This window comes from Dreissena polymorpha, chromosome 11 (assembly GCF_020536995.1).
Source record: "Dreissena polymorpha isolate Duluth1 chromosome 11, UMN_Dpol_1.0, whole genome shotgun sequence".
Lineage (NCBI taxonomy): Eukaryota > Metazoa > Mollusca > Bivalvia > Myida > Dreissenidae > Dreissena > Dreissena polymorpha.
This window is the reverse complement of record NC_068365.1, coordinates 58,617,740-58,645,316: the sequence shown is the minus strand read 5'-3', so window position 1 is coordinate 58,645,316 and position 27,577 is coordinate 58,617,740. Positions and strand designations below refer to the sequence as shown.

The 27,577-nt window shown below is 33.4% G+C and overlaps 1 protein-coding gene across 11 annotated transcripts in view; it reads right to left on the bottom strand.

The window, feature by feature from the left end:
- LOC127850276 (uncharacterized) overlaps nucleotides 1–26,518 on the bottom strand; it is a 39,125-nt gene extending 12,607 nt beyond the window's left edge. Inside the window, exons 1-10 of one of the 11 annotated variants that reach the window (XM_052383179.1) lie at nucleotides 26,101–26,494; nucleotides 24,902–25,040; nucleotides 16,369–16,541; nucleotides 15,875–16,171; nucleotides 15,253–15,519; nucleotides 14,882–15,004; nucleotides 14,488–14,527; nucleotides 13,926–13,966; nucleotides 13,525–13,607; nucleotides 12,013–12,883 (exon numbers count right to left, since the gene is read on the bottom strand). In XM_052383179.1, the coding sequence (XP_052239139.1) occupies nucleotides 12,731–12,883; nucleotides 13,525–13,607; nucleotides 13,926–13,966; nucleotides 14,488–14,527; nucleotides 14,882–15,004; nucleotides 15,253–15,519; nucleotides 15,875–16,171; nucleotides 16,369–16,541; nucleotides 24,902–25,040; nucleotides 26,101–26,149 (1,365 nt within the window). In that variant the 5' untranslated portion in view covers nucleotides 26,150–26,494 and the 3' untranslated portion in view covers nucleotides 12,013–12,730. Of the gene's footprint in view, nucleotides 1–12,012; nucleotides 12,884–13,524; nucleotides 13,608–13,925; nucleotides 13,967–14,487; nucleotides 14,528–14,881; nucleotides 15,005–15,252; nucleotides 15,520–15,874; nucleotides 16,172–16,368; nucleotides 16,681–17,506; nucleotides 17,696–20,399; nucleotides 22,139–22,672; nucleotides 22,713–22,944; nucleotides 23,050–23,568; nucleotides 23,860–24,234; nucleotides 24,532–24,728; nucleotides 25,041–26,100 lie in introns of those variants that run through there. The other 10 variants (XM_052383180.1, XM_052383177.1, XM_052383178.1 and 7 more) reach the window with 10 other exon arrangements.
- Nucleotides 26,519–27,577: the final 1,059 nt, after the last annotated feature.

Sequence of the window (27,577 nt, the reverse complement as noted above, 5' to 3'; positions counted from 1 at the left end):
AGAATTTCATGAGACATCGGATTTAATATTAACTGAAAATTAGCACTTAGACTCCATACAAGGCATCACTTTCGATTCTAATAGGCAAAGCTGATGTAACATATGAATTAATAAGTGAAAAAATCATCAATGGCAATATTTGTGCATCAAAGCAGGTTTTGAACCGGATTCGAAAAAACTTTTTTTAATTGTTTGGGCACATTTTAGGTTAATTCCATGTAGAAGCAGCATTTCTAATGCCATTTGACGCCAAAAAAGGGCTTGCTTGCATGAAAAAACAACACCCTTGACTTCCTGACTAAAAAAAGTCATCGCCAGACATGAGCTTTAAGTCTTTTGTCACACCTGGACCTATGATTCCTCGGCTCGAGTTCCGTCTCGGACAGGCTCCGCAAAGTGTCAGTCTGGCCCGGGTGCTCAATTCCGTGTAATCTGAGAAAACAAAAAGTTTTTTTGTGCACATTTACCCATTACGGTGCAAATTAATGTAAGTTAGGTACAATTAGAGTAAGCTTTCAATAGTATGTGCTGCTTTATTTGCTGCAAATGAATAATTCACCACGCCGGCATCACATTGTCTGGCACACTGGCAAAGTTATCGCCACACAATGTGGTTTAAGAGCTGCAGTAAATGTAAAACACACAGTTTATCCTAATTTGGGTGACAAAAGTGTGCCAGGATATAAAAAAAAAATCATTTTACAATAGATTTAATAGAAAATAACGGCGTACTAACCTGCACAGACACCGATCCTCTCGACACGACTGGGCGAGTGTTGAGGGCCGTCTCCGAATCAGTCATGCTGTACAGTTTGTGATGGCCTGTCACTTCAGCCGGACTTGTAAACCAATTGGACGACAGTTCAGGCAGAGCTAAAGACCCATTTCGACACCGCCTACAAATGCACACTTAGGTTTACGCATAATACTGAGGTCATTTAAATACATATTCCCTGGTGTTTTTCACACAGGGTCTATCGCAACAACATTCTTCCAGGAAAGAAAGCATAACAGTATAAGTATTTTTGTGTTTTCAGCTGAATACTTGATTTTACTTAAACTCTGCAAGATACCCAAACAGGAAAAATAAGGCAAAGTAGTGTTATTCTCAGTAGATCTGCCTGACGGGGTTGAAGGCGAAGGCAGATAGTAGTGTCGGTCCAAACTTGGCAGGCATTTTTAACAGTAAAAGGCTCAAAAAGTAAACAATAATATTAAATACAGATGAAGTAAAGACATGCATTAAGTTCATTATTGAGATTGATGCAAATTAATGACAAAATGTCACTGAAAAACAATACAGAGTGTTTAAGTAGTCTTAGAATATGTCTCCGGAACAGGTTTCGGTGTGATTTTCCAGCATTTACCCCCCTTATGACCCCAAGTGCAACAGCCCAATTGCAAACAGCCCTAATTTGGGTCAAATGACATCTGGCAGTTATGTTTTGCAATACAGAGAGTTTTTGATGGTCAATTGTAAAAATTCTGGCAGACGACTAACTTGGTCGGATGTGCTTAAAGGTTACGCATGCGCAATTAATTTCCTTCTATATTACATATAAAATAGTTGTAGTTCGATATCAATTTTTACCATGAGCAAGCGCATAATCACTATATCATCATACATCATTGGAAAGATAAATGAATGTCATTAAATTCTATACATGCTTACTAAAAATATTTACCTTAGAATAGGCAAACCGGTTTTGATAGCTGTGCAGACAACCATTTTGGGCTCAAATAGTATGACCTACTTTCAAAGCCGGAAACCATCAACACAAAAAGTAGAGCATACAAATGGCTTATTTTCTTATTGCTTACAAATAAACCTTCAAGTTGATACCAAAACTAACCATTTGCAATGCATTTTACAAATCTTAGTACACTCAACAATGTGTGCTAAGTATCAAACTGACTGCATGTAACCCTAAAAACAGGAGTTCCGGTTTGGGGTTATGTGACCTAAACAGTCGGCCGAAAAAATTCTTCACAGTGGCGACCTATGTAAAAGACCGAGCCAGTCCGATTGAGATAGCTCGATTTTTCTAATCGGCATGCCTCGCTGCCATCTCCACGCAGAGTTGTCGTTCCTTGCTCTCACATACAACTCTGCGAAAGGCTCAGCACGCCATTTTGTCAATAAAATAGCTAAAACCGAACAAACGCATTCAATGTATATTTGACTGGATATTTAAGATCGCATGCATTAAATTAAGAAATATGACTTTTAAATGTGCGATAAATCGTGCAAATACTTGCGAGTTTTAATGCAACTCTTTGGAACTATTTTATTGCCCATTTACGCAGATGGAATCATTCCACGCACTTTACATATGTAAATAATTGAACATAATGCTTATTGAGTGACGTTAGGAATTGCTTCGACGTGTGTATGTATGTTGGTTTCTTAACAACAAAAAACCATATCAATTTTATAATAATGAATTAAGACTGATATAAGATATCATGGTATGAGATGGTTTTTTTTTAATGCAGTGAATGCAATGTAACCGTCGTGCAAGAGATTGTTTAGTATACTGTAACCTCAATGATGAACGCTTGGTATGATCATGACATGAATGAGACGCTTTCATAACAATAGTCCGTTCTGAGCCCAACACAGAGGTGAATGTAATGTAACCGTCGTGCAAGAGATTGGCCTCGCTGATTATATTTGATAAAGGTAAAAGAAGCTCAGCTATAAATAGCACATCATATTCTGGGAAAATGTTTTAATAATAGTTTGAAAACGTTAATTTTAAATCAGTTATATTCAATCCATTATATGTTAATAGATCAATGAAACAACTATGCATTTTCTGTATAGTATTTGACATTTGTCGTGATTCTGTAAATAAATTCTGAATAAAAAAGTGTATAATTAACGTTTAACGCGATCATGAGTGTAAAGCAAACGAATTATTTCAGACCTGCCATTTGTAAACGTTGTGGCGAGTATGGTTTATAAGCCATAATAGCCGTGTAATATGTATGAAACTCGCTCTAATGCGTGCTTTCTCATATGCATATTAAATAAACTTTTAAAACAGAAATAACAGAGCCACATCAGTGCACACACTATGTTTGATAATTCATTCGTTTGTTGGATATTGTTTGCTGTTTTAAACACATATTAGGTAATATCGCGGAGATTTAGTCAACCTTACCATGTGCTCATGGGCGAACTCACGTATTCAAGTACTCTTACGACTATGTGATCATACCTACTTTCGGGAATCATCATGGAATTATTGCCGTACTTAACGAACAAACATGCCCAAATCTTATTGAAGAAGAGAAAAAACAATAATCAAAAGAGAAAAATTATGTAAAATCAAGTTCGTACACATGACATCATTAACTTAGGAAAGAAAACAACGAAATATAAAGTTTGGAATGATATACATGTGAAAGTAAAGAGCATGGTGTAATTAAAGCAGCGTCGTAGCCACGCTGAGTGAGACACACCGAGGCAGTTGCCTCGGCTAAAATTTGCAGAGCAATGTTGAGATTACAAGGGAAAAAGAGGAAAATTAATGTCAAAGAATAAAAACTATATATGAAATTGAGGCAATTTACTGAGTTTTTGGCACTTTGATATTCACAAACAAATATTATAATTGAATGCAATTGGTTCAAGTTGAGGCAGATAATTATTTTAATGTAATAACTTCAATTGATGCCAAATGGCTCAGCAAAATGATTTGGAAAATCCGTATATTAAACAAAGCCTCGCACTGTACACTTCGATGGTATAATCACGGTGGACATCGGAACGTACCGAGCTAGACTCGGGTGTTTTACGGCCAGGTCTGGGTCTATTTTGGATCTAGACACACTTCGGGTGGTTGGCGTTTTCGGCTTTATTGGTATTCTCCTCTTTATGGTCGGCGTCGGGTTAGATCCGGGACCGTTTAAGGTGGTAAGAATCTTTGTAAGATCGCCGTGGCGTAGTGGATATGGTGTCAGCCTAGCGATCGGGAGGTCACGGGTTCGATCCCCACTGTGGGAGCGTTCTTTAGATCTTCCCCATAGACACCAAGGAAACGGACTCGAGAGGGTTTCATATAAGCTTAGGCTTGTTACGCAATCGAGCTTAGATAAAAAGGTTTAAAAAAAATAAATCTTTGTTTACATTAGAAGTTTTAAATTATGATATCCCGCGTATTAAACTTTTTTGATATAAAGAAGTTCAAGTCTTTTCTTTTTAATAGTCGATGAAGTTGATGATAGACCTGGCAGAAAATGATGACGAAGTGCTAAAACAGAATTGTACACGAGACAATTGAAAAAATGGCCAAAAGAAACTTTACTGATTTAAGTTAAATATTTGTACTCCTCATGATAATCAATATGACCCTGTGACGCAATCTGTAACGCGTCAGATTCTGGATCCATTGACCACTATAATATTGTCACTGCGTTGGTTCGAACCCCAGTTGGTCCGGTTTGTTTCCAAATAACTTTTACATCAATGATCCTTTTTATATGTGCGTATGATTAAAAACTCTTTTGATTAAATGTATTAAACATTTGTTTAAATCCCTATGGTGATTTCAAGCTCTAAATTGAAAAAAAATCGCCCATGAATTGTTTCACGGTGAACTTGCCTGAGCTACAACAGCAAGTTTGCGGAAGCTGATTTGATGTAAACTCAAAAATAAAAAAAAATAAAAACTCATGACGAATAATATCTAAAGTAAATAATTATAATGTTATTATATAGTAGCATGTCAATGACATCGCTTTAATGTTTGTGCATTTACACATTCCAGTTGATCGAAAACAAATTCTTCAAATATGGGTTTCGACTGGAGACAGGAGAGTTGAATTAGCGTTCAATAAGATTGGTATTTAAAAGTTAAAGAATAATAAAACATGTTAAGACAGTGAAAAAGGTTTTCATAATATATGAAACATTATTCGCTAAACTGTTTGATATCTGTTTTCTTCATATTATAAGGTAGATCTATATGATTTTAGTATTTCAATAATATATATATATAAAGCACATTCTGTTATCCATATACATATTATGGCTTGTATGAGAGAGCTGCGTCTCATTTGTTTATTTTTCTATCTGACTTCAAATGAATTATATGACTATTTTTCTGTAGTAGAGGTTGTTACATCATTGGCACTTCAAACACCGTTTATGGTGACATAATCTCAAATTGACAATAAACTTGTAGCAGATTTTTTTTGTTAACTTTATTGATACTATACGGTCATAATATGTAGCGTCCACGATTCCGATAATAATTCCCCAATCCCCTAGAATGACCTAATATACTGCCTCGGCTAAAATTTGGGTCTGGCTACGCCATTGTAAAGATCATGTCAAGTTTTGAATATATCTGCTGAAACGTATTGTTATTACCCACAAACGTTTTACTGTAACATAACGTTTTTTTAAGATAAGTGGTACAGAAAATACACGTCGAATATCTTTTTTAAGATATTTCTTGTAATATTTGATCGAGAATGTAACCCGCCTCCCAGTTTCGCTGAATGGATCAAGTTCCCCACGGGTTCTACTTCCCCGTACCCCCAAAAAATTTTCTTACCCAAAATTGTTCGTACCCATTTTTTTTCGTACCCAATTTGTTTTCGTACTAACATTTTTTTTCGTACCCAATTTTTTTTTCGTACCCAAATTTTTTTTCGTACCCAATTTTTTTCCTACCCAATTTTTTTTTCTACCCAAATTTTTTTACCCAATTTGTTTGGGCATAATTTTTGTATCCACAATTTTCGTTCCCTTTTTTGTTTCGTACCCAAAATTTTCGTACCCACATACACAATTTTGGTGATGTAGATAAACTTAAATTGATGCTTTTATATCCATCCTCTTCAAAAGCATCGTCACGTCAGTACTTTGATTTTCTGATTGGCTGAACGTTTACGTAAGCGTCTGTTTTCATTTGTTGATAATAGTTTTCCAACATATCTGTCCGTAGTTTATTTATTGAAAAGATGGAGTAAATATTTCTTTCATAACTGTTTTGTACAGTGATTTAAATTGAAAGATTATCTATTAAAATGGTCGGTATTTAAAAATGATTGAAGTGAACAATTCGCGGATGCCGACATCGACCTAGATTATAGCGTGGGAAGCAATATATAACGTTTGCTGTTATGTGCAACTGCCAGTTTTATTTGTTAAACGTTTTGTACTATTAAAATCAGTTAAGGCTATTAAACACATTATGGATTTGTTAGCTATCAATGTTTAATGACATTTAAAAACAAAAACTAAACTAAGATCTGTAAACAATTCTCTTAAAACGTGGATGGGAACAATATTTTGATTAAATTATCGTAGCTTATCAACTTGCTTTATGGATGCCATCTACCAAATACATGTAAATCTGTTCCCAACATTGTTAGCTATCTTTTGCATACTTAGTTATGTGTTTTATCAAGGTGAATCTCGTCGTATTTGATGTTGAGATAACATACTTTTTAATGTATTTATTAATTGGTTATATTAATTTAAATAGCTTTAATGGATTAATAATTGTATTGTATCGTGCAGAGGACTGGCTAATGAAATAGGCCTGAAATATTGTTAAACTGTGCGACGGCAATCGTTTACCGTGCGATTTAGGGTAGCAAGGGGGGGGGGGGGGGTGTCAAATTACAGTATTTTGATATTTATCTGCACATTATATTGCATTTAATTTGAAATTATTTGAAGATTTTGATCATGGATGAAAACCTTCAGAAATGGTGCTCCAAAAAACATTGTTCATGAAATATATTGAGAAGTTACGTGGTTGGTAAATATAACAGCAACAGCATCAACATTATAACAACAACAACAACAACAACAACGAATTTTTCGTTACTGTTTTAATGGTAATGACGGGATGGTAACAGTTTTATGAGAAGTAACATACAAAAGAAGCAAAACAAAGATATAACTTAGACCTTAGCTTCCGAATGAAAAAGTCGCTCAGTGCCGTAAATAATAATAGTAGAGAACTCTTAGATGTCACTACATACCAAATTTGGTAGCCTTACGCCTTATGGTTAAGGACAAGAAGGTTTTTAAAAGTTTTCACAAAATAGACACTATATAAGCATATAATCGATGTTGTGACCCCGAGGGCAGGGTCAAATTTGACCCCTAGGGCATAATTTGTACAAACTAAGTATAGGACTTTACAATGTCACTACATACCAAATTGTGTAGCCCTAGGCCTAATGGCTATGGACAAGAAGTTTTTACAAAATAGGCATTATATAAGCATATGTTCAATTTTGTGACCCCCCGGGGCAGGATCAAATTTGACCCCAGGGATAAAATTTGAACAAATTTGGTAAAGAACTATTAGATTTCACTACATACCAAATTTAATAGCCCCTGGCCCGATGGTTATTGACAAGGAGATTTTTTGAAGTTTTCACAAATGGGCCTTATATAAGCATATGTTCAATTTTGTGACCCCCCGGGGCAGGGTCAAATTTGACCCCAGGGGTAGAGAACTATAATATGTCACTACATACCAAATTTGGTAGCCCTAGGCCCAATGTTTATGGACAATAAGATTTTTAAAGTTTTCAAAAAAATATGTTCCATATAAGCGTATGTTCAATTTGTGACCCCCAGGGCAGGGTCAAATTTTACCCCAGGAGCATAATTTGAACAAACTTGGTAGAGGACGATAATGGACAAGAAGATTTTTAAAGTTTTCACAAAATACGCCTTATATAAGCATATGTTCAATTTTGTGACCCTCGGGGCAGGGTCAAACTTGACCCCAGGGGCATAATTTGAACAAACTTGGTAGAGGACGATAAGATGTCACTACATACCAAATTTGGTAGCCCTAGGCCCAATGGATATGGACAAGAAGATTTTTAAAGTTTACACAAAATATGCTCCATATAAGCGTATGTTCAATTTTGTGACCCTCGGGGCAGGGTCAAACTTGACCCCAGGGGCATAATTTGAACAAAATTGGTAGAGGACACTACGATATCACTACATACCAAATTTGGTAGCCCTAGGTCCAATGGATATGGGCAAGAAGGTTTTTAAAGTTTTCACAAAATAAGCCCTTTATAAGCATATATTCAATTTGTTACCCCCGGGTCAGTTTAAAATTTGACCCTAGGGGCATAATTTGAACAAACTAAGAAGAAAACTATTGCATGTCACTACATACCAAATTTGGTAGCCCTATGCCATACAGTTATGGACAAGAAGATTTTTTTAAAGTTTTCACAAAATAGGCCTTATATAAGCATATGTTCAATTTTGTGACCCTCGGGGCAGGGTCAAACTTGACCCCAGGGGCATAATTTGAACAAACTTAGTAGAGGACTATAAGATGCCAATACATACCAAATTTGGTAGCCCTAGGCCCAACGGTTATGGACGAGGAGATTTGAAAAGTTTTCACAAAATAGACCCTATATAAGCATATGTTCAATTTTGTGACCCCCCGGGGCACGGACAAATTTGATCCCAGGGATAAAATTTGAACAAATTTGGTAGAGGACTATTATTATATGTCACTACATACCAAATTTGATAGCCCTAGGCCCGATGGTTATGGACAAGAAGATTTTCAAAGTTTTCACAAAAAAAGCCTTATATAAGCATATCCTCAATTTTGTGACCCCCCCGGGGCAGGGTCAAATTTTACCCCAGGGGCCTAATTTGAACAAATTTGGTAGAGGACTATTAGATGTCTCTACATACCAAATTTGATAGCCCTAGGCCCAACGATTATGGACCAGAAGATTTTGAAAGTTTTCACAAAATAGGCCTTATATAAACAAATTTTCAATTTTGCGACCCCCGGGACAGAGTCAAATTTGATCCCAGGGGCATAATTTGAACAAATTTAAAAGAGGTTCACCCCATGTACATTCCTGAGAAATTTCATCAGAATTGGACCAGTAGTTTAGGAGAAGAAGATGTTTAAATGAAAAGTTAACGCACGGACGCACGCACGCACGCACACTCGACGGACACAGGACCATGACATTAGCCCCGCTGGCCTTTGGCCAGTGGAGCTAAAAACCAGTAATACCAAACGTTCACCAGTCCAATATTTAATTATAGGCAAAACAAGAACAATCGGAACGCGTCACGGAAATATTTTTAAACATTTTATACAGAACATTTATTCATGCAAAGACGCATTTTGTTTTCATCTGACATTGCCACTTTAACATATTTATTTGAACCTATAACATAATGGAACACACCTACCAACAGTTTGGAAACATATCGTCATTTGTATACATTGTTGTTTTTAAGTTAACATAAATTAATTTGATTATTGAACAAAAGTAAAAGCTTTCCCATATAACATTTTTACATTCATCAAATATTACAGCAATTGTATTTAATTGCAGAAAATAATTCGACATATTGATTGATACCGTTGGTCATTGTTGACGTTCTGGTCAAATTTGGATTTCAATATGATAAAGCATGCAAACCAAGAAGCTTTTCTACGAAATTGGCATTTGTAGAGAAAGCAATTTTAGCTTCAACAGAATCAACTTATTTCAGTGCAGATTCTGAGTTAAGCACAATATTTCCTGCTAAATGTACGCAATTGAAAATGACGCAAAGTTGACTAAAACGGATGATGGAGTTTTTTAAATATTTTTCTTCCTTCTTTTTATCTACATTGTAATAAACTTATTAATTGTACAACGAAGTATAAAGAAAACAGTGGCTGAAGTTAGATTATAGGCTTTTATGCGATTTATTGTTTGAATATACATGCACGAAGGGTTCTGCAAGTTTTATAATATTAACATAAAAATCCGCTCAATAAACATTAACATCTTTTGAATAGAATGTTAAACTTCCTCTTACATTGAAGATGAATAGTAAATGATACGAATTTATTCGTAAATGGAAAAACTCCGCTGATGTATTGAACATGTTCTGCACAACCACCAGTTTGGTTTATTCCTAAAGCAACACACAAAATTGCGCCGTTCCAATCCCAAGTTTAGTATCCGTGTATGTTTACATACCGCATATCTTTTTTTTTATACACCAGTTACTAATGTATTTACTATACATTTAATAATCCGTAATGTATGTCATCGCTTGCTGCTAATTTAGAATTGAAACACGAAAAAAAAGACCAATGGAGGCCTCCTCGCATTTTGATGACCGACCATTAAATCCAAAAACTCAACTCAACCAAAAAAAGAATCTTATACGTTAAAGGGACCATCAACCACGAATGACGAAAAAAGAAACGTTATAAAATACCGTATCTTTTACAATTATTAGTTTATATTTATTAAAATAGCACGACTGGTATATAACATTTCTTAAAAAAAGTTCATATTTTCAGTATATTCGGTTATACAATTTTGCGATGTGAAATTGAAAGTACACCGCGGAAATAGGTGTCATAACGATATACACACTATAAATAACGCAAGCAGATTGGTCATTTTATATATAAAATATATACAATACACTACGCATGCACAATTTGCATTCTTGGGTTCACCACGTGACGATGATGGTCTACTGGCGTTATTTATAGTTAACTGTTAGTTACCTGGTAGACATACCTAGTCAAATATTATGGAATATACTGAAAATAAGAAAACTTCATAACATTTTTCAATTAATATGATATACCAGTCGTGAAATTTTGATCAATAAGAACTAATAATTGTAAAAACTACGGTTTTTTACAACTTTTCGTTTGTTCGTCGTCGTTGTAGACGGTACCTTTCATATAAGTAAGTAGCAAAATAACGATGTAAAACTTTTAATATAACAAATTGGTGTAACAAGAACTTTCACAATGAAAGTTCTTGTCTGATTGTCATTGTGTTATCATTAGGAAATCAATTTAAAATACTAGATACCAAATTGCCATATGGGGTCATAGTAAATAGATGGAATTACCAATTGGATGATAATAATAACTAATAATCACTTATTATTTTGTTCTTTAAAATTCCACCTGTGCAATTCTACTATACTACTCATAACAAAACCATCTGGTACAAACAGCAATTTTACGTTATACCTGAAGTTTTCCGCCAAAAATGCTTTTTTTGGCAAAATATATAAGGCTGTAAGACAATAAGTAGGTAGCATCCAGGAACCTATTCTCCTCTTGAGATGCGGGTGACAATGTTATGCTGGCCTGAGTGTGAAGATATGTAACGCCGCACAACACTGCAACTTACTCATTCCCTTTAGAGTAAATTTAATTACATAAACAGATATAAACTTCATATATTGATAGAGGACATTGAGAACAGGTCCAGGATGAAAAAATAACCCTTTACTTTTTTCGAAAACAAAATTGTATGCAGTAATTGTCTTATGCACAGCAGGTAGATTTTAATGGGAACTCAAGTATGGATAATGGGTATATTACAGAAAGTATGAAGTATTTGTGTCTTAGCTATGTCTTCAATGTTTCACGAGTAATCAACCTGTTTTTCTTCATGTGTACACTTGAATTCATAAATCTGAGATGGTAGTTCGTATGCGTATAACAAACATAGCAGTACTATTTAAATCAAATTTAGTTTTCTTCTGTATATAACAGCAATCTATAGAAAAAACTACTTAAACTGTTTTGCAATTTAAATAAAACAAATACATAACTTAGGTTAATTATCACATATTTGTTGTCAAACTGAACAGCCATAATACCCAAATGCAACTGTTTTCATTATTCTTTTATATATATTATCCGTGGCTTAATATTAATAAGTCTGTCAGTTTCACAGTGGCATACGAAGCTTTTCGCAACTGGTATTAATGAAAATTACATCAGTGTTTTTTTATTTAGAAAATCGTGCTAAGGTAGAACATACATGCACAGTATAAAGGTTAATATATTGTTTGTGGTGTATTTAACATATTTTCATAAATGTATCATAAACCAATGATGCAAGCTCACTTCTGTGTTGTATTTGTTTTTTTTTTGTTACGTGGCACGCCGCTAATACGTACACATCAAACGGGCTAAACATACGAACTAATTCCAAATCTATTTATACTAGTATATTCTTTGGACTGCAATTTGAATCATTCACTTTAAAGATTGATTTATAAAAAGCATGACTGGTATTTATATTGGCGAAGATATGACATTGAACAATACAATTTACACAATTGTCAAATTCATACTCTAATTTCATGCATCTAGGGGGAGTATATCGTTGGATTGTTTAAGAGATACTAATCCAGAAAAAAAGTAACACACCCTTCACCCTTCAAGTCAGTGAGCAAATAAACGAGACCTATGGCAACTTAGTGTATTCTTCACACATATACATATACGTATTTGTTTGCAAATGAAATACATGTACATCGAAATCGCATCAGAAGTTAAGAACAATATTTTCATATCAGAATAACGTCTCTATTATCTTCAAATAATTACTTAAATAATGAATACAAAATGCAAAAAGTGTTAGTACGTTCACGATTTAATACATCATAATAATGGACTATACTCTGAATGAATTAAAAAGAACGTATATTTTTGACAATTCTCAATTTTAAGAAAACTGTTCATATTCACTAAGCGTCTATTAACAACACGCTTCGCGTAAGTCACTCTGGTGTACTCTCGACTTATATCGAGAAGCGTTTACTGATATTCAGGGTGTGGGTGTTGTCCCTATTTATATATTAGCTATTTTGAAGTGAGTACATACAGAATAATACAGAATGTACACTCTGGACTGAATAGTTTCAGTCTACTCAGCACGCTGGATTACGTTCAGTCTCTCTCGTAAAGCGCACACTGGTGTACACGGTATGGGCGGTTTCGCCTTGCGTGGAGCGGGCGGCTCTGTTTTGCTCAAGAAACTCGATGTCAATGTCGGCGTAGATAAGCTGATTTACTCCATCAACCTGGAAACATGCATATTGTATTTTAAGGTTTATAGCTTAACATTATATACTTATACTATACATATAAAGCAAAGGAAAACAATTATATTTTTTAACACAAGAAACAAAAAAGACGAAGGAAACAACGAAGGCGACTACGATTTGCATAATAACGGACATGCTGACAGTAATAAAGAAGGCTGAAAAAAGTAAGAGACCAATTTATTTACAACGAGGTAAGAAACAAGAGAATGCATTTAATTTTCATAACAAGTCCAGTATGCTTTCTACCCACATCATACAACTCATCTTTATTAATAATTATTCTGTTCTTTTTCTTTTCTTTTCTTTCTTTTCCTTTTTTCTTTTATTTCTTTTCTTTAATTTTTTTTATATATTAGCATATCTTGTATAACATGTTTAAACATTATTGGTGCTACATGTACATGGTATCATTTTTTTATGATCACATACATGTATACATTGTATGTCTTATATTTAATAAAAATAAAAAAGTACTAAAAAGAAACAAGAGAAACAACTCAAAGTTTTGGACAATAATATATACAGATTTATATATGTAAATGTGTATTACTATGAAACATGCACTTCAGGTGATAGCTACTATAGCTGACTATGATTATAGTTGATATTTAACATACCTGCGTACATGACCTGTTTATAACTGAAGCAAGGTTGTTTGCGTAACGTGGTTCATGTATTTCATGTTGAACCGAGGCATTTCCTGCAACCGAAACACGTTTATGTTTTCATAGAAAAATCATTATAAAATATCGTTTGAGACAATAAATATGGCATGCGATTCGTACTTTCCGACACCGACACATTTTTTTCCCTATTTCCCAAAGAATCCTGACCTAAATTTTGGATTCCGACGGTGAACGTTATATCTCTAAAATCCTAATAGTTTGTAAAATCGGTCCGTTATGCATCTTCCCAGAAACAGTCTCACAAAAAGGGAATACATTGTGCTTTAAGCTAGCAAACCAACAGGCAAACAAACGTTTTGTAAACAACCTTAGAAACTATTACACATATATACCTGGTGTGGATGGTTGAAAGTTCGTTGCAACATCTGAGCTCCTACAACCATCAGCAATGCAGTGTAATTTAACACGCATAAAATTGTACATAATTATTGTGTAATTTAATTAAGGCATGTTTTAACGCGGCATTAATTATTATTGTATATATGTTAAGCCCAAGAACATTTAAACTAGATTTTTGCACTTATTTTTCAGCGAAAAAACACCGCAAAAAAAATGTGGATTTTTTTTTGCAAACTTAAAACATTAGAATAAGAAAACCTATAACAGTAACATATTTTGAGTTTCCCATTTACATAGTTGTATAAATAACAGGTACAATAAAATAACAAATAAATAGTTGACATTAATTCAAACTTTACATAAGGAAGCAGTCATAAATTACAAAAATGTTTACAATTTTAAAACTTGATCTGCCCTGCGAAAGAGACTACGTGCAAAACCAATGATAGTATAATATAGTTTAATAGTATAGACTCATTTTCAGATGTATAAGACTGTTTTAAAGACCTGTGAAAAATGAGTTATGGATACATAAAGACATATCATGCAGCTTACATTCCCTTGGAACGAATAACCTCATCTGACTGTGTTAAACCTACCAACAAGACAATAAATACAGAAGACAGTAGAAGATGGTGAAGATCATTCAATGGTATGGTTAATGATAACGACAGTATTAACCATCTTTATTCAAGACGACGGTCGTTGAACGAAGATGAAAATGGATGATAACTTAATTATGGCAAAACGAAGTCGCTTTGCTTTTAGTTTACAACACAACGATATCAGAACGCCTAGCACAAACACCTACTATTGCGCACCAATTTTCATATTTACGTTTTCACTTTTGACGATATTTAGACCGAAAACAAACGTGCTTTGTTGTAGTATTTATTGGTCTGCTAGAGTCTGAAATGCAAAACAAAAAAGCAAGACATATTAAACTTACGTTTATATACAACACAGCCTAGGAAAAGACCGAAGCAAAGGACCAAACATACAACCGATATTATTAACGCGTTCATGAACACCAGTTTTCCTTCTGAACCATCGGTCGCTGTATCACCATCTGCTACAAAAGATATGTTGGAAAATGATGATCGTTTTTGGTAAATCATGCTGTGCTTTTGCTTTTTATTTAAATATTGTCCAGTAAACAAAACAATCTTTACAGTAAAAAACACATTCTTTAGTTATTCAACTACGCTGCAATACATTGGTTTCGTTAATATACAATGACATATCTTATTTGTTTTAGGTAATCAGGCTATTAAACGTTTCTACCTTCACAGGTTAATTTATTCCATAATGAAACATTACCGTTCGTGGCTTTGAAGCTTTTGTGGTCTTGTCCATGAACGTTTACAGCAAAACACGCATACTGGGTAACGGAGGCAACTGTCGTTTCATTCAACTGAAGTAGACACACCGTTGAATTGTAACAATTTATCTGGGTGTCGTTAGTTTGTTTAGCAATCCATGAAATGTTTCCGATTGGATTGTTGTCCGCTTCACATTCCAATACGCCTACAAGGTTCCCGGTGACACTTTTCTCGTATGCAGGACGAATAGTGATTGTTGGTGGACCTTGTTAATTTAAAAATAGTATAATCAATAGATCAATAGAACACTGAATTAAATTTGATTACAAATTTGATTGAGTAATATGCGGATTTTGTGTTTGACACTCTATGTATTTTGAAAAAAAAATCTATATAAATATTACTTTAAGTTTATATCTGGTATGTGGGCAGCTTGTTTAACTATTAATTAGGTTTACACGATACACACTATAAGGACATAAGCTCGAATAAATAATGAATTGTTAACGTAGCTGTGAAAGACATTAAACAGGCTAGTAAAGCTGTTGCAGGTTACACAATTATCTATTATTTTCATATTCTTTATTTCATTCCTTAAGAGTCTATACGCATTTACATACGTGGTAGGTCGAGAGTATAGACCTTGATGAAATGAACCACAAAGTCCACACATTCTGTATGACAACTAATGTTGTGACCCGAATTGCCCTGTGACACATTGACCTGTATAGTCGACACGATATCTCGATGTCCTGCTTGTGTTTTACTGATCAGGTGTAGATCAGGAAGATCTGAAGTCCACTTGATCATACAGTCAGCGTTACTGTCAATGGCTGCGCATATGATGGTCAACGGATACCATGGCAGCATATTGATCGGTGTTTCTTGACTGGTCATAATCATGCTGGATGGTGGATCTTAATACAAATATATCAAATGATTGTTTCGAACATCGAAGGAAATATATGTTGCAACATGCAGCAAAATATTATTCAAGGTCACTTATTTGTAAATTAAATTAAATAGCTTTATGTATTTTCTACATGTATTTGACTTAATGCGAGTATGAACATGATACAAACGCACATGTAAAATAAACAGTGAAAACACTTACATTTGAATACAACCGTTTGGTTTTTGAAAGCGTGGAACACATATGAATCATTGGTGGGTCCCTGAATATAAGACATACATGTAAACGACTTGTCATTCCAAGATCTGTCGATTCCAGTCACTGTTTTTATACTGGTATATGTACCAGACGCAGTATCATATATGTTTTCCTGCCTTATTTCCGGGAGTGATTTATTACCCAGTGATAGTTCTATTTTTACAGGACGTTTGACCTTGTTTACGGAACACGTGATATTTCCAGGAATTCCTTCTCGTAACTCTGGGACGTCCAGCACCATTTCGCTGTGGAGTCCTTGGAAAAAACAACATAAAATACACCAATACTAAGCCCGATGACATACATGGCATTTAAGAACACACGTGGTCAGTTTAATATAAACAAACAAACATTCACAGCATTAAAGTGATATCACTTGGATTGTAGTTCTTTTTGCTCCGTGTCATAATACTTGTTAAAACTTTGCACGACAACACAGATGTATTTTTTTTGTAAATCTACGTGTCATTTTTAATATCTAATTCTGTATTAAGAAATAGAAGGTTAGATCGGTGAAATGTACATGCTACCTTGTCATCAATTATGTTCAAGGGGAATAAAATGTAAAAGATATCAGCCGAAAACATTCAATTATGTTGCGTTGAGTCGTGTTTTGCAATTATATGTTAAATTTTTGCGTTGCACGTGCTGTTCATTATTCATTATTATCGGACATCGTCCCTTTTATCCTATATAACCATATAGCATTTTGAAACACACACCAATAATTTGGAAAGCAAAACGTCACTGTATACATTTTTGTTTTAATTTACACATTAAAACAATTTATTTCTCAAGAAAAGAAAAAAACTATTTTTAATATATTGTTTTAGATTCCCTCAATATTGCAGCAATTTTATTTTATTACAGAACATAAATCGACATATAGAATGATAAACCGTATGTTATTATTGACATTTGGTAAATTTTATAGTGCGATGTTATCAGGCTGGTAACCAAGCTAAATGTTTTGTATGAACGTTGCATTTTCAGAGAACGAATTTATCTTTATCTTGAGTTGAGCACAACACACTATATTTACCTTATTAATAAATTGAAAATGACTCCGATAAGCACTTACCATCTAGTAGAGACCACGCGATAAATAAATGATGTATAAGAACGTCCATTTATATCGTCTATTTTGATGACTTATTGCACATTTGCGAAAACTTTTGCTTCGTTTTGCAATAAGAAATGATTTTGTACTGATTTAAAATTAAAAAAAAGACATTTCGTATAAGGCATCTATATCACAATTGCAGTAATAATTTCCTTGTATTGGCACGCGATTTGTGTACTTGCAAAAGTCATGTACGTACATCGGTTGATGTTAAATTGTAATAAACTTGACAATGGCTAACTCTTTTATTGATTTCCTGGTATATTGTTAAAGTTCATGAATTAGAATTAAGCTATAATACGCAGTTTTCTTTCAAATTGAGTGCATATTTAATGTTGTTAAAACTGTTTTAACTACATTTGTATACAAAATAAATTAAACATATGAGGCAAATGCTTAATATACAAGATTAAGACCAAGTCTGTCAACAACAACAACAATTTGGCACTATAACAACTTGGACATAGGAAAACACATCGTGCAACAATGTTGATTCGGGCATCACATAGCTTAAGAAAACTCGGAAGTAACGATAATATTAAAGATTACATGTAATTGTCGATGCGTTTTTAATTTTATTACATGAACTGTGTAGTGACATATTGCCAGACATTGAATGCGTATTGCAATATAATGAGATCCAATACAATACAATACAATACAATATTCTGGCATGTGATTGAAGCTCATATTAGTCTTATGATTGCGACTGAAGTAACATTATTTTTAATTGATTTATTTGGAGAGTGACATATTAATCACTTAAAATTGTATGTGTTTGGAAATAAGATTGAACTGACAATCATTGCTAACAGCGAGGGTAAGTCAAGAAAAATGGGCTGACCAAATAACACAACAACAAAAAAAAGTAACATGTAATATATTCAACTTGTCATAATCATAACATTGCATTTGCCATTAATATGGTTAATCTTTGGATGATGTCCAAGATATTTGACTTATCTGCTGGTACTCACTTAACGCAGATCAAAACAAAAATATAATTTATATCAATAGTGAAATACCGGAAGCAATATAAGAAGAACATGTTTTTCGGCTATTGGCAGTATGCCAATATACTATAGACTTCAACATCAGAAACACGTCTCGCAGTCAGGTGGAATTTTTGTAGACGGAAACATGCCTGCTGTCGTCAACCACATGCCGATGTTATATTATTTTCTGATTGGCTGGACGTTTATGTAAGCGTCTGTTTTCATTTGTAGATAAATATTTAGAGTAGAGTAAATATTTTTTCATAACTGTTTTGTACACTCATTTAAATTGAAAGATTATCTATTACATTGAATTACTAATTGACTTAACTAATTGTCTGTATATATGTACATTATTCAACTTTTCTCATCGATAACATACATCATTTTATTTGTTGAGTGTGTATGTGAAATACTAGTTTTACTATGTTAATGTATATATATATATATATATATATATATATAGATATATATATATATATATATATATATATATATATATATATATATATATATATATATATATATATATATATATACATTAGTCAACATTTTTCATCGATAACATGTACCATTTATACTATGCTGTATATGTGAAATATTGGTACCATTTATACTACATTGTATATGTGAAATATTGGTTTTACTATGTCGATAGTAAAAATAGTTTTCTCATTATGCCAAAAGCATGCACTATTGTAATATTGTAATATTTATATATTCTAAATAGTTTTCTCAATATACCAAAAAGCGATTTCGGTATATTATGTTTATGTTAACAAATAAATATTCAATGACCATCAAGCACTTACATTACATTCACGATCTTTGACCTGTAATACTAATATCTTTCTTCCTCTGTATTAAACTAACAATCACAGCAATCTTTACCTGAAGAATGACCATTTGCTTTATCTAATTGTAGGCTAGAAGCTTATTTGTAGCTTAATTGCCGAAATAAATGTTGTTGTTGTTGTTGTATTAAAATGGCCAGAATTTGAAAATTATTGATATGAACAATTCGCGGATGCCGGCATCAACCTACATTATAGCATTGGGGAGCAAGAGATAACGTGTACTGTTATGTTTCGCGGTTAAACATGAACGTCTGCGTTGCGCAGTGGTATGGCATTCGCTTACGCTCTCATGGGTTCGAACCCCGGCGACATTTTTTGGGTGATTTTTTGTACTATTAAAATTAGTTAAGACTATTAAATACAGTATAGATTTGTTAGCTATCAATTTTGAATGTCATTGTAAAAAAATACGAAAATCTGTAATCAATTCCCTTAAAACGTGGATGGGAACGAGATTTTTATTAAATCATCGTAGCTCATCAACATATTTCATAGATGCCATCTTTCAAATAATTGTTCCCAACAATGTTAGCTACCTCTGCATACTTAGTTATGTGTCCGTATCAGGGTGACACTCGTCGTATTTTTGATCTTGCGATAAGATACTTTTTAATGTATTTATTAATTGGTTACGTTAATTTAAATAGTGTTAATTGATTAATAATTGTCTTATAATGGTGTTGTGTCTTGCAGAAGAACGGCGAGTATTTTTAAGTCTGTAATATCGTTTAACTGTGCGACGGCAAACGTTTACCGTGCGATTTAGGGTAGCAAGAAAATGGGGGGGGGGGGGGGCGGCTCAAATTAAAGTATTCTGATATAAATTATGCAAATTATGTTGTATGTTATTTGAATAATTTGTATATAGATGAAAAACTGCAGAAATTGTGCTCCCAAATACATCGTTCATGTAATATATTGAGAAGTAACGTGGTCGGTAAATATAACAGCAGCAGCAGCAATAAAAATACAACAACAACAACAACAACAACAACAACGAATTGTTCGTATCTGTTTCAATGGAAATGAAGCGATGGTAACAGTTTAATAAGAGGTAACAAACAAAAGAAGCAAAAGAAGCAAAACAAAGATATAACTATATTCTTTCAGACTCGTACATAATAATGATAACGTTAATTACCATGTATAACAAATGTCTTAAAGGAGCCTGTTATAGAGAAATATTTTCTTCATTATTTCATTAAACAAACAACTGGCAGATCTTTTTTCTCCAAATTTAAACAATAGCACAAATAAACGTCCGGCCAATCAGAAATAACGTTTACATCCGTTCATTTATTGCTCGCAAAATACCAAGCGCCCTTGATATGTGTTTCTGATTTTCCGATTGATATAGTGTGTTTTTCAATATTTCATCAATCTTGTTTCATTTATTTGTACTTGCATTTGTATTTTGTTTGATACCCATTTATATTTTCATCCAGTGAACTTTGCTATTTACTTCTACAGAAACTTCCCTCTATCTTGCCAATAGACTTTCAACGTCGTCGGCGCTTTGATTTATTTATATCCTTGATCTATACCTTGCATAACAGTACCTACGATCCGACATAATCAGCTTTGAAAATACACGAAGCATGAAACTATAATACTTTTAAATTTTAAGTATTGATGTAAACAGACAAACATGATATGAGTTGGAGGTCCCAAAAAACACATTCGAATGTACATGTAATTACAGTCTAAGGAATCATCTAGGAACGATTCTCTTCGCAGTATGTTCGCAGGTCAGAATAGTCGTGTCAATTCATAATAAAAAGAAGTGATAAATCCTTGTTTCAGCAAAGTTTAGATATGCAAGGAATTGATTGTTCTATTCTTTAATTAATTAACAAAGAAAAATAATAATACATTGAACATTTTGACATTGTAAATAAGATTTATATTCATAGAGAATAACAGGTTACGGCCTGATCTTTTTGTAATATATAAGGCAAGGCTTAGAATAAAATAACTGCGAGGCTTGCCGAGCCGTTATTTTATTCGTGCCGAGCCTGATATATTCCAAAAAGATCAGGCAGTAACCTGTTTTTCTGTTTATCATACCTTTTTGTCCCCGATTTTAAAGAAATAATAAAAAAAATCACTAAAAAGCTGCAGTTTTAGTGGGAATTAATATGACTTTTGTCGTTTGACGTGCAAATACTGACGTCATGAGAACGCGCGCTTAATATTTGTAAAAAATGTTTTTTTTGCTGTTTGTGTTGCATTTTGTGTTTAAAATATATTACTTGTTGGTAGCAAGTTGTTTGTTTTGTTGAATCTGATTCGATTTTACTTAAAATGATTACTTTATAGTTGATTCCGAGTAATATAATATGAATATGACCATCTTCCACACATGACTGATATAAGAACTCCCTGTTGACCATGGTATAAAAGATTTATCAGACAACGTTATATCAGGCAGATATGAATGCGGTGGTATGATAAATGCCGGTAATGTACTTACTTATTGATTTGAGGTGAATGAAAAATATGACTATAACGCCATAACAAAACACGTAATAACCAAAATATTAAGTTATTTAAAAAATACACAATTTAACAAAACTGACAAACAAAGTACACCATTCTGCAATCGGGGAATGTGTATTTGGTAGAGAAGGAAACTTCAGCAAACATAGATGTGTATGTCTTATAAAATCTCAATATTGCCACCTGGTGCGACGATTTGATGTCTGGGTGACCGCATAGGTAACGTATCACGCGCGGTTCTGAAATAATACGGCATATATCGACATAAAATTAAAGTCATAATGCAGTTCATGATAATTTTCCACGTCATAAAATTGTTTGTTTACTGTAGTTATACTTAATTGCTGACATAGATTGAAGGGTTTCATAATTAGTAAATTATGACTTATGCTATGTTATATGATTTTGTATACACAATCACTATGAAATTCGAATGTATGAATATTGGTAAGTAACAATAATAGTATTATCGTGAAACCGCAATCATGTTTTGAACGTTGTATTAGTGAAATCAAATAAAATCAGTTTGGTTTCAATGACAATGTTCTATCATGCTCGAACTTGGCGGTATGTATTGTGCACTATATGTACGCCACGAAGTTAATATATGTCTGATATAGAATTTAGAGTTTATTTCAACATACATTAGGCTTTAAGCCCTTGAGTACACACATATTACAACAAGGTATATACAAAGATGGTCAATGCCGTACAGAGACAGTCTTAATACAAAATTGATGATATAATCTCTATTTCTTTAAGTATTTATTTACCTATCCATCGACCATTTCTGTTGAAACTGTGGTCTGATATCTGAAATTATTAGTTTCAAACCAACAAGTTTTTTTTGCTTACAAATACTACAATTTAAACATAATATGCATGTTATAACGAAATTCAATTTCCACAAGCCTTCCTTTACCAAGAAGTGACGGACACTATTTCTATAAGTTGGACACTTAATAACGTGTGAAATTTTCACTTCAGTGTGATATAATCTACGATATGGTTAACACGCTTTATAAATGCTGGCCCCATTACTCACATTTGACAATGATGACACACCCCAAAGTGCAGCACCACACGAACAACAAGGTACCCGAACCAATCAATGTGTAGATAAGCCATGGTAATTCCGTGGTCTTCAAACCTGCATTATTGGAGGAATGAACTTTATAGACTCAAATGAAATACCGACGAAATTGTTTTTTTACTAAAACCGATAATAGTGTGCCCAATCGAAAAGAAACAAATTCTCATAACAAAACGAACTAAACAATGTACTTATTTAATAATGTGAACAAATATTATCATCATCATCATCATCATCATCATCATCATCATCATTATCATCATCATCATCATCATCATCATCATCATCATCATCATCATCATCATCATCATCATCATCATCATCATCATCATCATCATCATCATCATCATCATCATCATCACCACCACCACCACCACCACCACCATCACCATCATCATCATCATCATCATCATCATCGTCATCAGTATCATCATCATCATCATCATCATCATCATCATCATCATCATCATCATCATCATCATCATCAACAACAACAACAACAACAACAATAACAACATCATTATTGTTATCAACGCAATTGTCTTCATCATCATAATCGTCATCATAAAGTTATACCTTTGCATACAGCTGTTTTACGACTTTGTAAGTTGACATTGAAGATTTCCTGATCATATCCAAAAACATTCACGGCCAGACATTTAAATTCGGTTGTGGATTCGTGATTGTTGATGCGAAGAACACACACATCTGAGTTTTCACATTTGGCAAGGATGCACTCTCCACAGTTGATATCTATCCATGAAATATTTGACATCGGATTGAAGTCAACCTCACATTCCAGTGTATGCAAACTGTCGCAATCTTCCCCTCTTATAAATGTTGGAATTATGCGGACTGCCGGTTGTCCTTTAAAGGAATTTCAAGATACCGGTACATAAGATACAAAACTGAAATAGTTGCGTAGAATATTCAGTGAGTTATTGTCGTATTTCAAGTGAATGCTATAAATCTTCAGATCATAACAATCAAGCGACGCCATAATACGAGTAGTAAGAAAAGTTTAAGAAAAGTGAACGCTGACAAATGATATTTACCAGCACGTGGATCCTAATGAAACTTCTAAGTTAACATACCAGAAGGACAGTGTCATTTGTATTTGAATTGTTAACGTAGCTGTGAAAGACATTTAACAGGATAGTAAAGCTGTTGCAGGTTACACAATTCTCTATTATTTTCATATTCTTTATTTCATTCCTTAAGAGTCTATACGCATTTACATACGTGGTAGGTCGATAGTATAGACCTTGATGAAATGTACCACAAAGTCCACACATTCTGTATGACAACTAATGTTGTGACCCGAATTGCCCTGTGACACATTGACCTGTATAGTCGACACGATATCTCGATGTCCTTCTTGTGTTTTACTGATCAGGTGTAGATCAGGAAGATCTGAAGTCCACTTGATCATACAGTCAGCGTTACTGTCAATGGCTGCGCATATGATGGTCAACGGATACCATGGCAGCATATTGATCGGTGTTTCTTGACTGGTCATAATCATGCTGGATGGTGGATCTTAATACAAATATATCAAATGATTGTTTCGAACATCGAAGGAAATATATGATGCAACATGCAGCAAAATATTATTCAAGGTCACTTATTTGTAAATTAAATTAAATAGCTTTATGTATTTTCTACATGTATTTGACTTAATGCGAGTATGAACATGATACAAACGCACATGTAAAATAAACAGTGAAAACACTTACATTTGAATACAACCGTTTGGTTTTTGAAAGCGTGGAACGCATATGAATCATTGGTGGGTCCCTGAATATAAGACAAACATGCAAACGACTTGTCATTCCAAGATCTGTCGATTTCAGTCACTGTTTTTATACTGGTATATGTACCAGACGCCTCATCATATTTGTTTTCCTGCCTTATTTCCGGGAGTGATTTATTACCCAGTGATAGTTCTATTTTTGCAGGACGTTTCACCTTGTTTACGGAACACGTGATATTTCCAGGAATTCCTTCTCGTAACTCTGGGACGTCCAGTACCATTTCGCCGTGGAGTCCTTGGTAAAAACAGCATAAGCGATACCAATGTTAAGTCCGATGGTATACACGGCGTTTAAGAACACACGTGATCAGTTTAATATAAACAAACAAACATTCACAGCATTATAGTGATATCACTTGGAGTGTAGTTCTTTTTGCTCGTGATAATACTTGTTAAAACTTCGCAAGAAGACACAGATGTAAGTACTTTTTAAATCTAAGTCTTATATTTAATAATTATGTAATTCTAATATTATTTATCTTTGATTCATTACCTGACGTTGAAATAGAAAGTAAGATTGGTGTACTGAACATTATACCTTGTCATTTATTATGTAGAATTGGATTAATATGGAATATGTAGAAGTTGACATCTGTAAATTATGTAAAATATCGAACTCTCTAAGGCGTGTTCTTAAAACATTTACATTGGTTGCCTTATATCCCACTTTGTACGAGTTTATTATAATTAGCGCTTCACACACCAGTATTACGAAAACATGCATCATATTGGATGGCTACATGTGTAATGTTAAATTTATTGGTCAGCGAGAGCAACATCATGACATCACGCAATGTTTTAAATATTTTATGAACAACATTAATTCTTACATTGACGATCTTTTTGCATTGAACAATCGCTCTTTTATTATTTATGACCTAATAACTCATCATACAAACAAAAAAAAATTGGACACAAAACGGTTTAAAAAAGCAACAACAGTTTTTAAGCTTAACTTTAAGAAAAAAAATTCTATCGCTAAACAAAAGTACCATTTTTAAATTGTTCACAATCTAACAATAATAATACTATTGTATTAAATTTTAGAAAATAATTCGACATATAGCATTATAAACCGTAGGTCATAATTGAAGAACATGACAACTTTAGATTGCAAGGTTATAAAGGTCGCACAATATGCATGCTTTTTGTACTTACTTTATTCTGAGAACAAAATTTTAGCTTGAAACTAACCAACTTATTTCAGATCAAGTTGTGAGTTAATCACACCATTCCATCCTATATGTACGCTATAAAAATGATGCCGATTTGACAAAATAGAAAGAAGTACTTACCACCAAGAAGAAACCTCGCGATAAATAAATAATGTATAAGATAGCCCATGATCGTCCTGTGCTTCAATTACAATTGTACGTTCGAGATTTAATTTCTGATTTTGTTTTGAAATTTAAAAAGAAATAATTTTTAACTGATTTAAAATGAACACAAATAAATTAAATAAAAGACACTCATATCCATATAGCAGAAATAATTTCCTTGTTTTGGCTCGTGATTCAAGTACTTCTGATAGTCATTTTCGTACATGTGTTTATGTTGAATTGTGTCTAATGAACATGACAATGGCTAACTCATTTTTTTCCTGGTGAATAATTTCCCGATGTTCCATTATCGTTGCAGACATTTCAGAAGTACTTTCACTTACACAATTAATTGATTTAGAACGGACATTTAAATAAGATGTTATACGTATTACTTCAAGTTGTATGTATATTATTTTATTTTTAAACTTTTTGAACTATAAAGAATAAAATATTATATAGTGTAAATTCCTTTGAACATGAGAGACCGGCATTTTTACAATTTTGTAAATTGGAAAACACAGAGTGCAACATGTTGTAAGATATTGAAACCTTAAACCACAGATAATATAAATCGTTTAAAAAACGGTAACAATCGCTATTGTTTTAGCGAATAAGCATTTTCACAAAATTAAACATTAAGTGTATTCCTCAAGCATAATTAACGTCTCAACATTATGCAAAGCACGATAAGCTTTTCTGGTAACGCTCATAATAAAGTCTACCAGCATTTGTCGTTTTTAGTTGTTCGCTTGCGAACAACTAAGGTTAATACCACGCATTTCAATCCAGTTTTCCAAAATACAATAAACCTGATAACTGCCGCATCTGCCGCATCCGTGCCGAGAAAGAGTTGTTTAATTTATGCAAGAGGGTTGAATACTTCAAATATATTCATTAACAAATGACACAAAATGTGAAAGTCGTATATAGAAAAGAATCAATAAACAATGTGTGTATGATACGTGTCGCGTAAGAGAATGCTTATGATTGATTAAAATAGTCTATTATCTGCTGCGTCTTAATGACGTGGTATTTTTGCTCAGAACAGGTCATTCATAATCAGTGACTATTAATAGATGCGGGAAAATAAAAGTACTGCTCATCAACAAAGGATATGGAGAGTCCAATAAACTAGCACGCGTAAACTTGTTGATAGTGCTTGCTACTACAGCGGGGTTAAATTTGATATGTCTGGGAAACATTCTTTTGTTCTCAACAGATAGCGGCGATCTCTTGTATTCACAGGTGCTAAACAACGCAATGATAAAAGGTTAAGTTTGTTTTTATTTACAGTTCCCAATTTATTGTTAATGTCTAATGTTTTAATATTATTAGAAATATGTGGCGATATAGTTTAATGCATGAAACAATTGAATTTAATTTCCTAACGCTTTGAGAAAATAATTATTGAATACAACCTCCTTGACTATTGTTTAAGCCAAAATAAGTA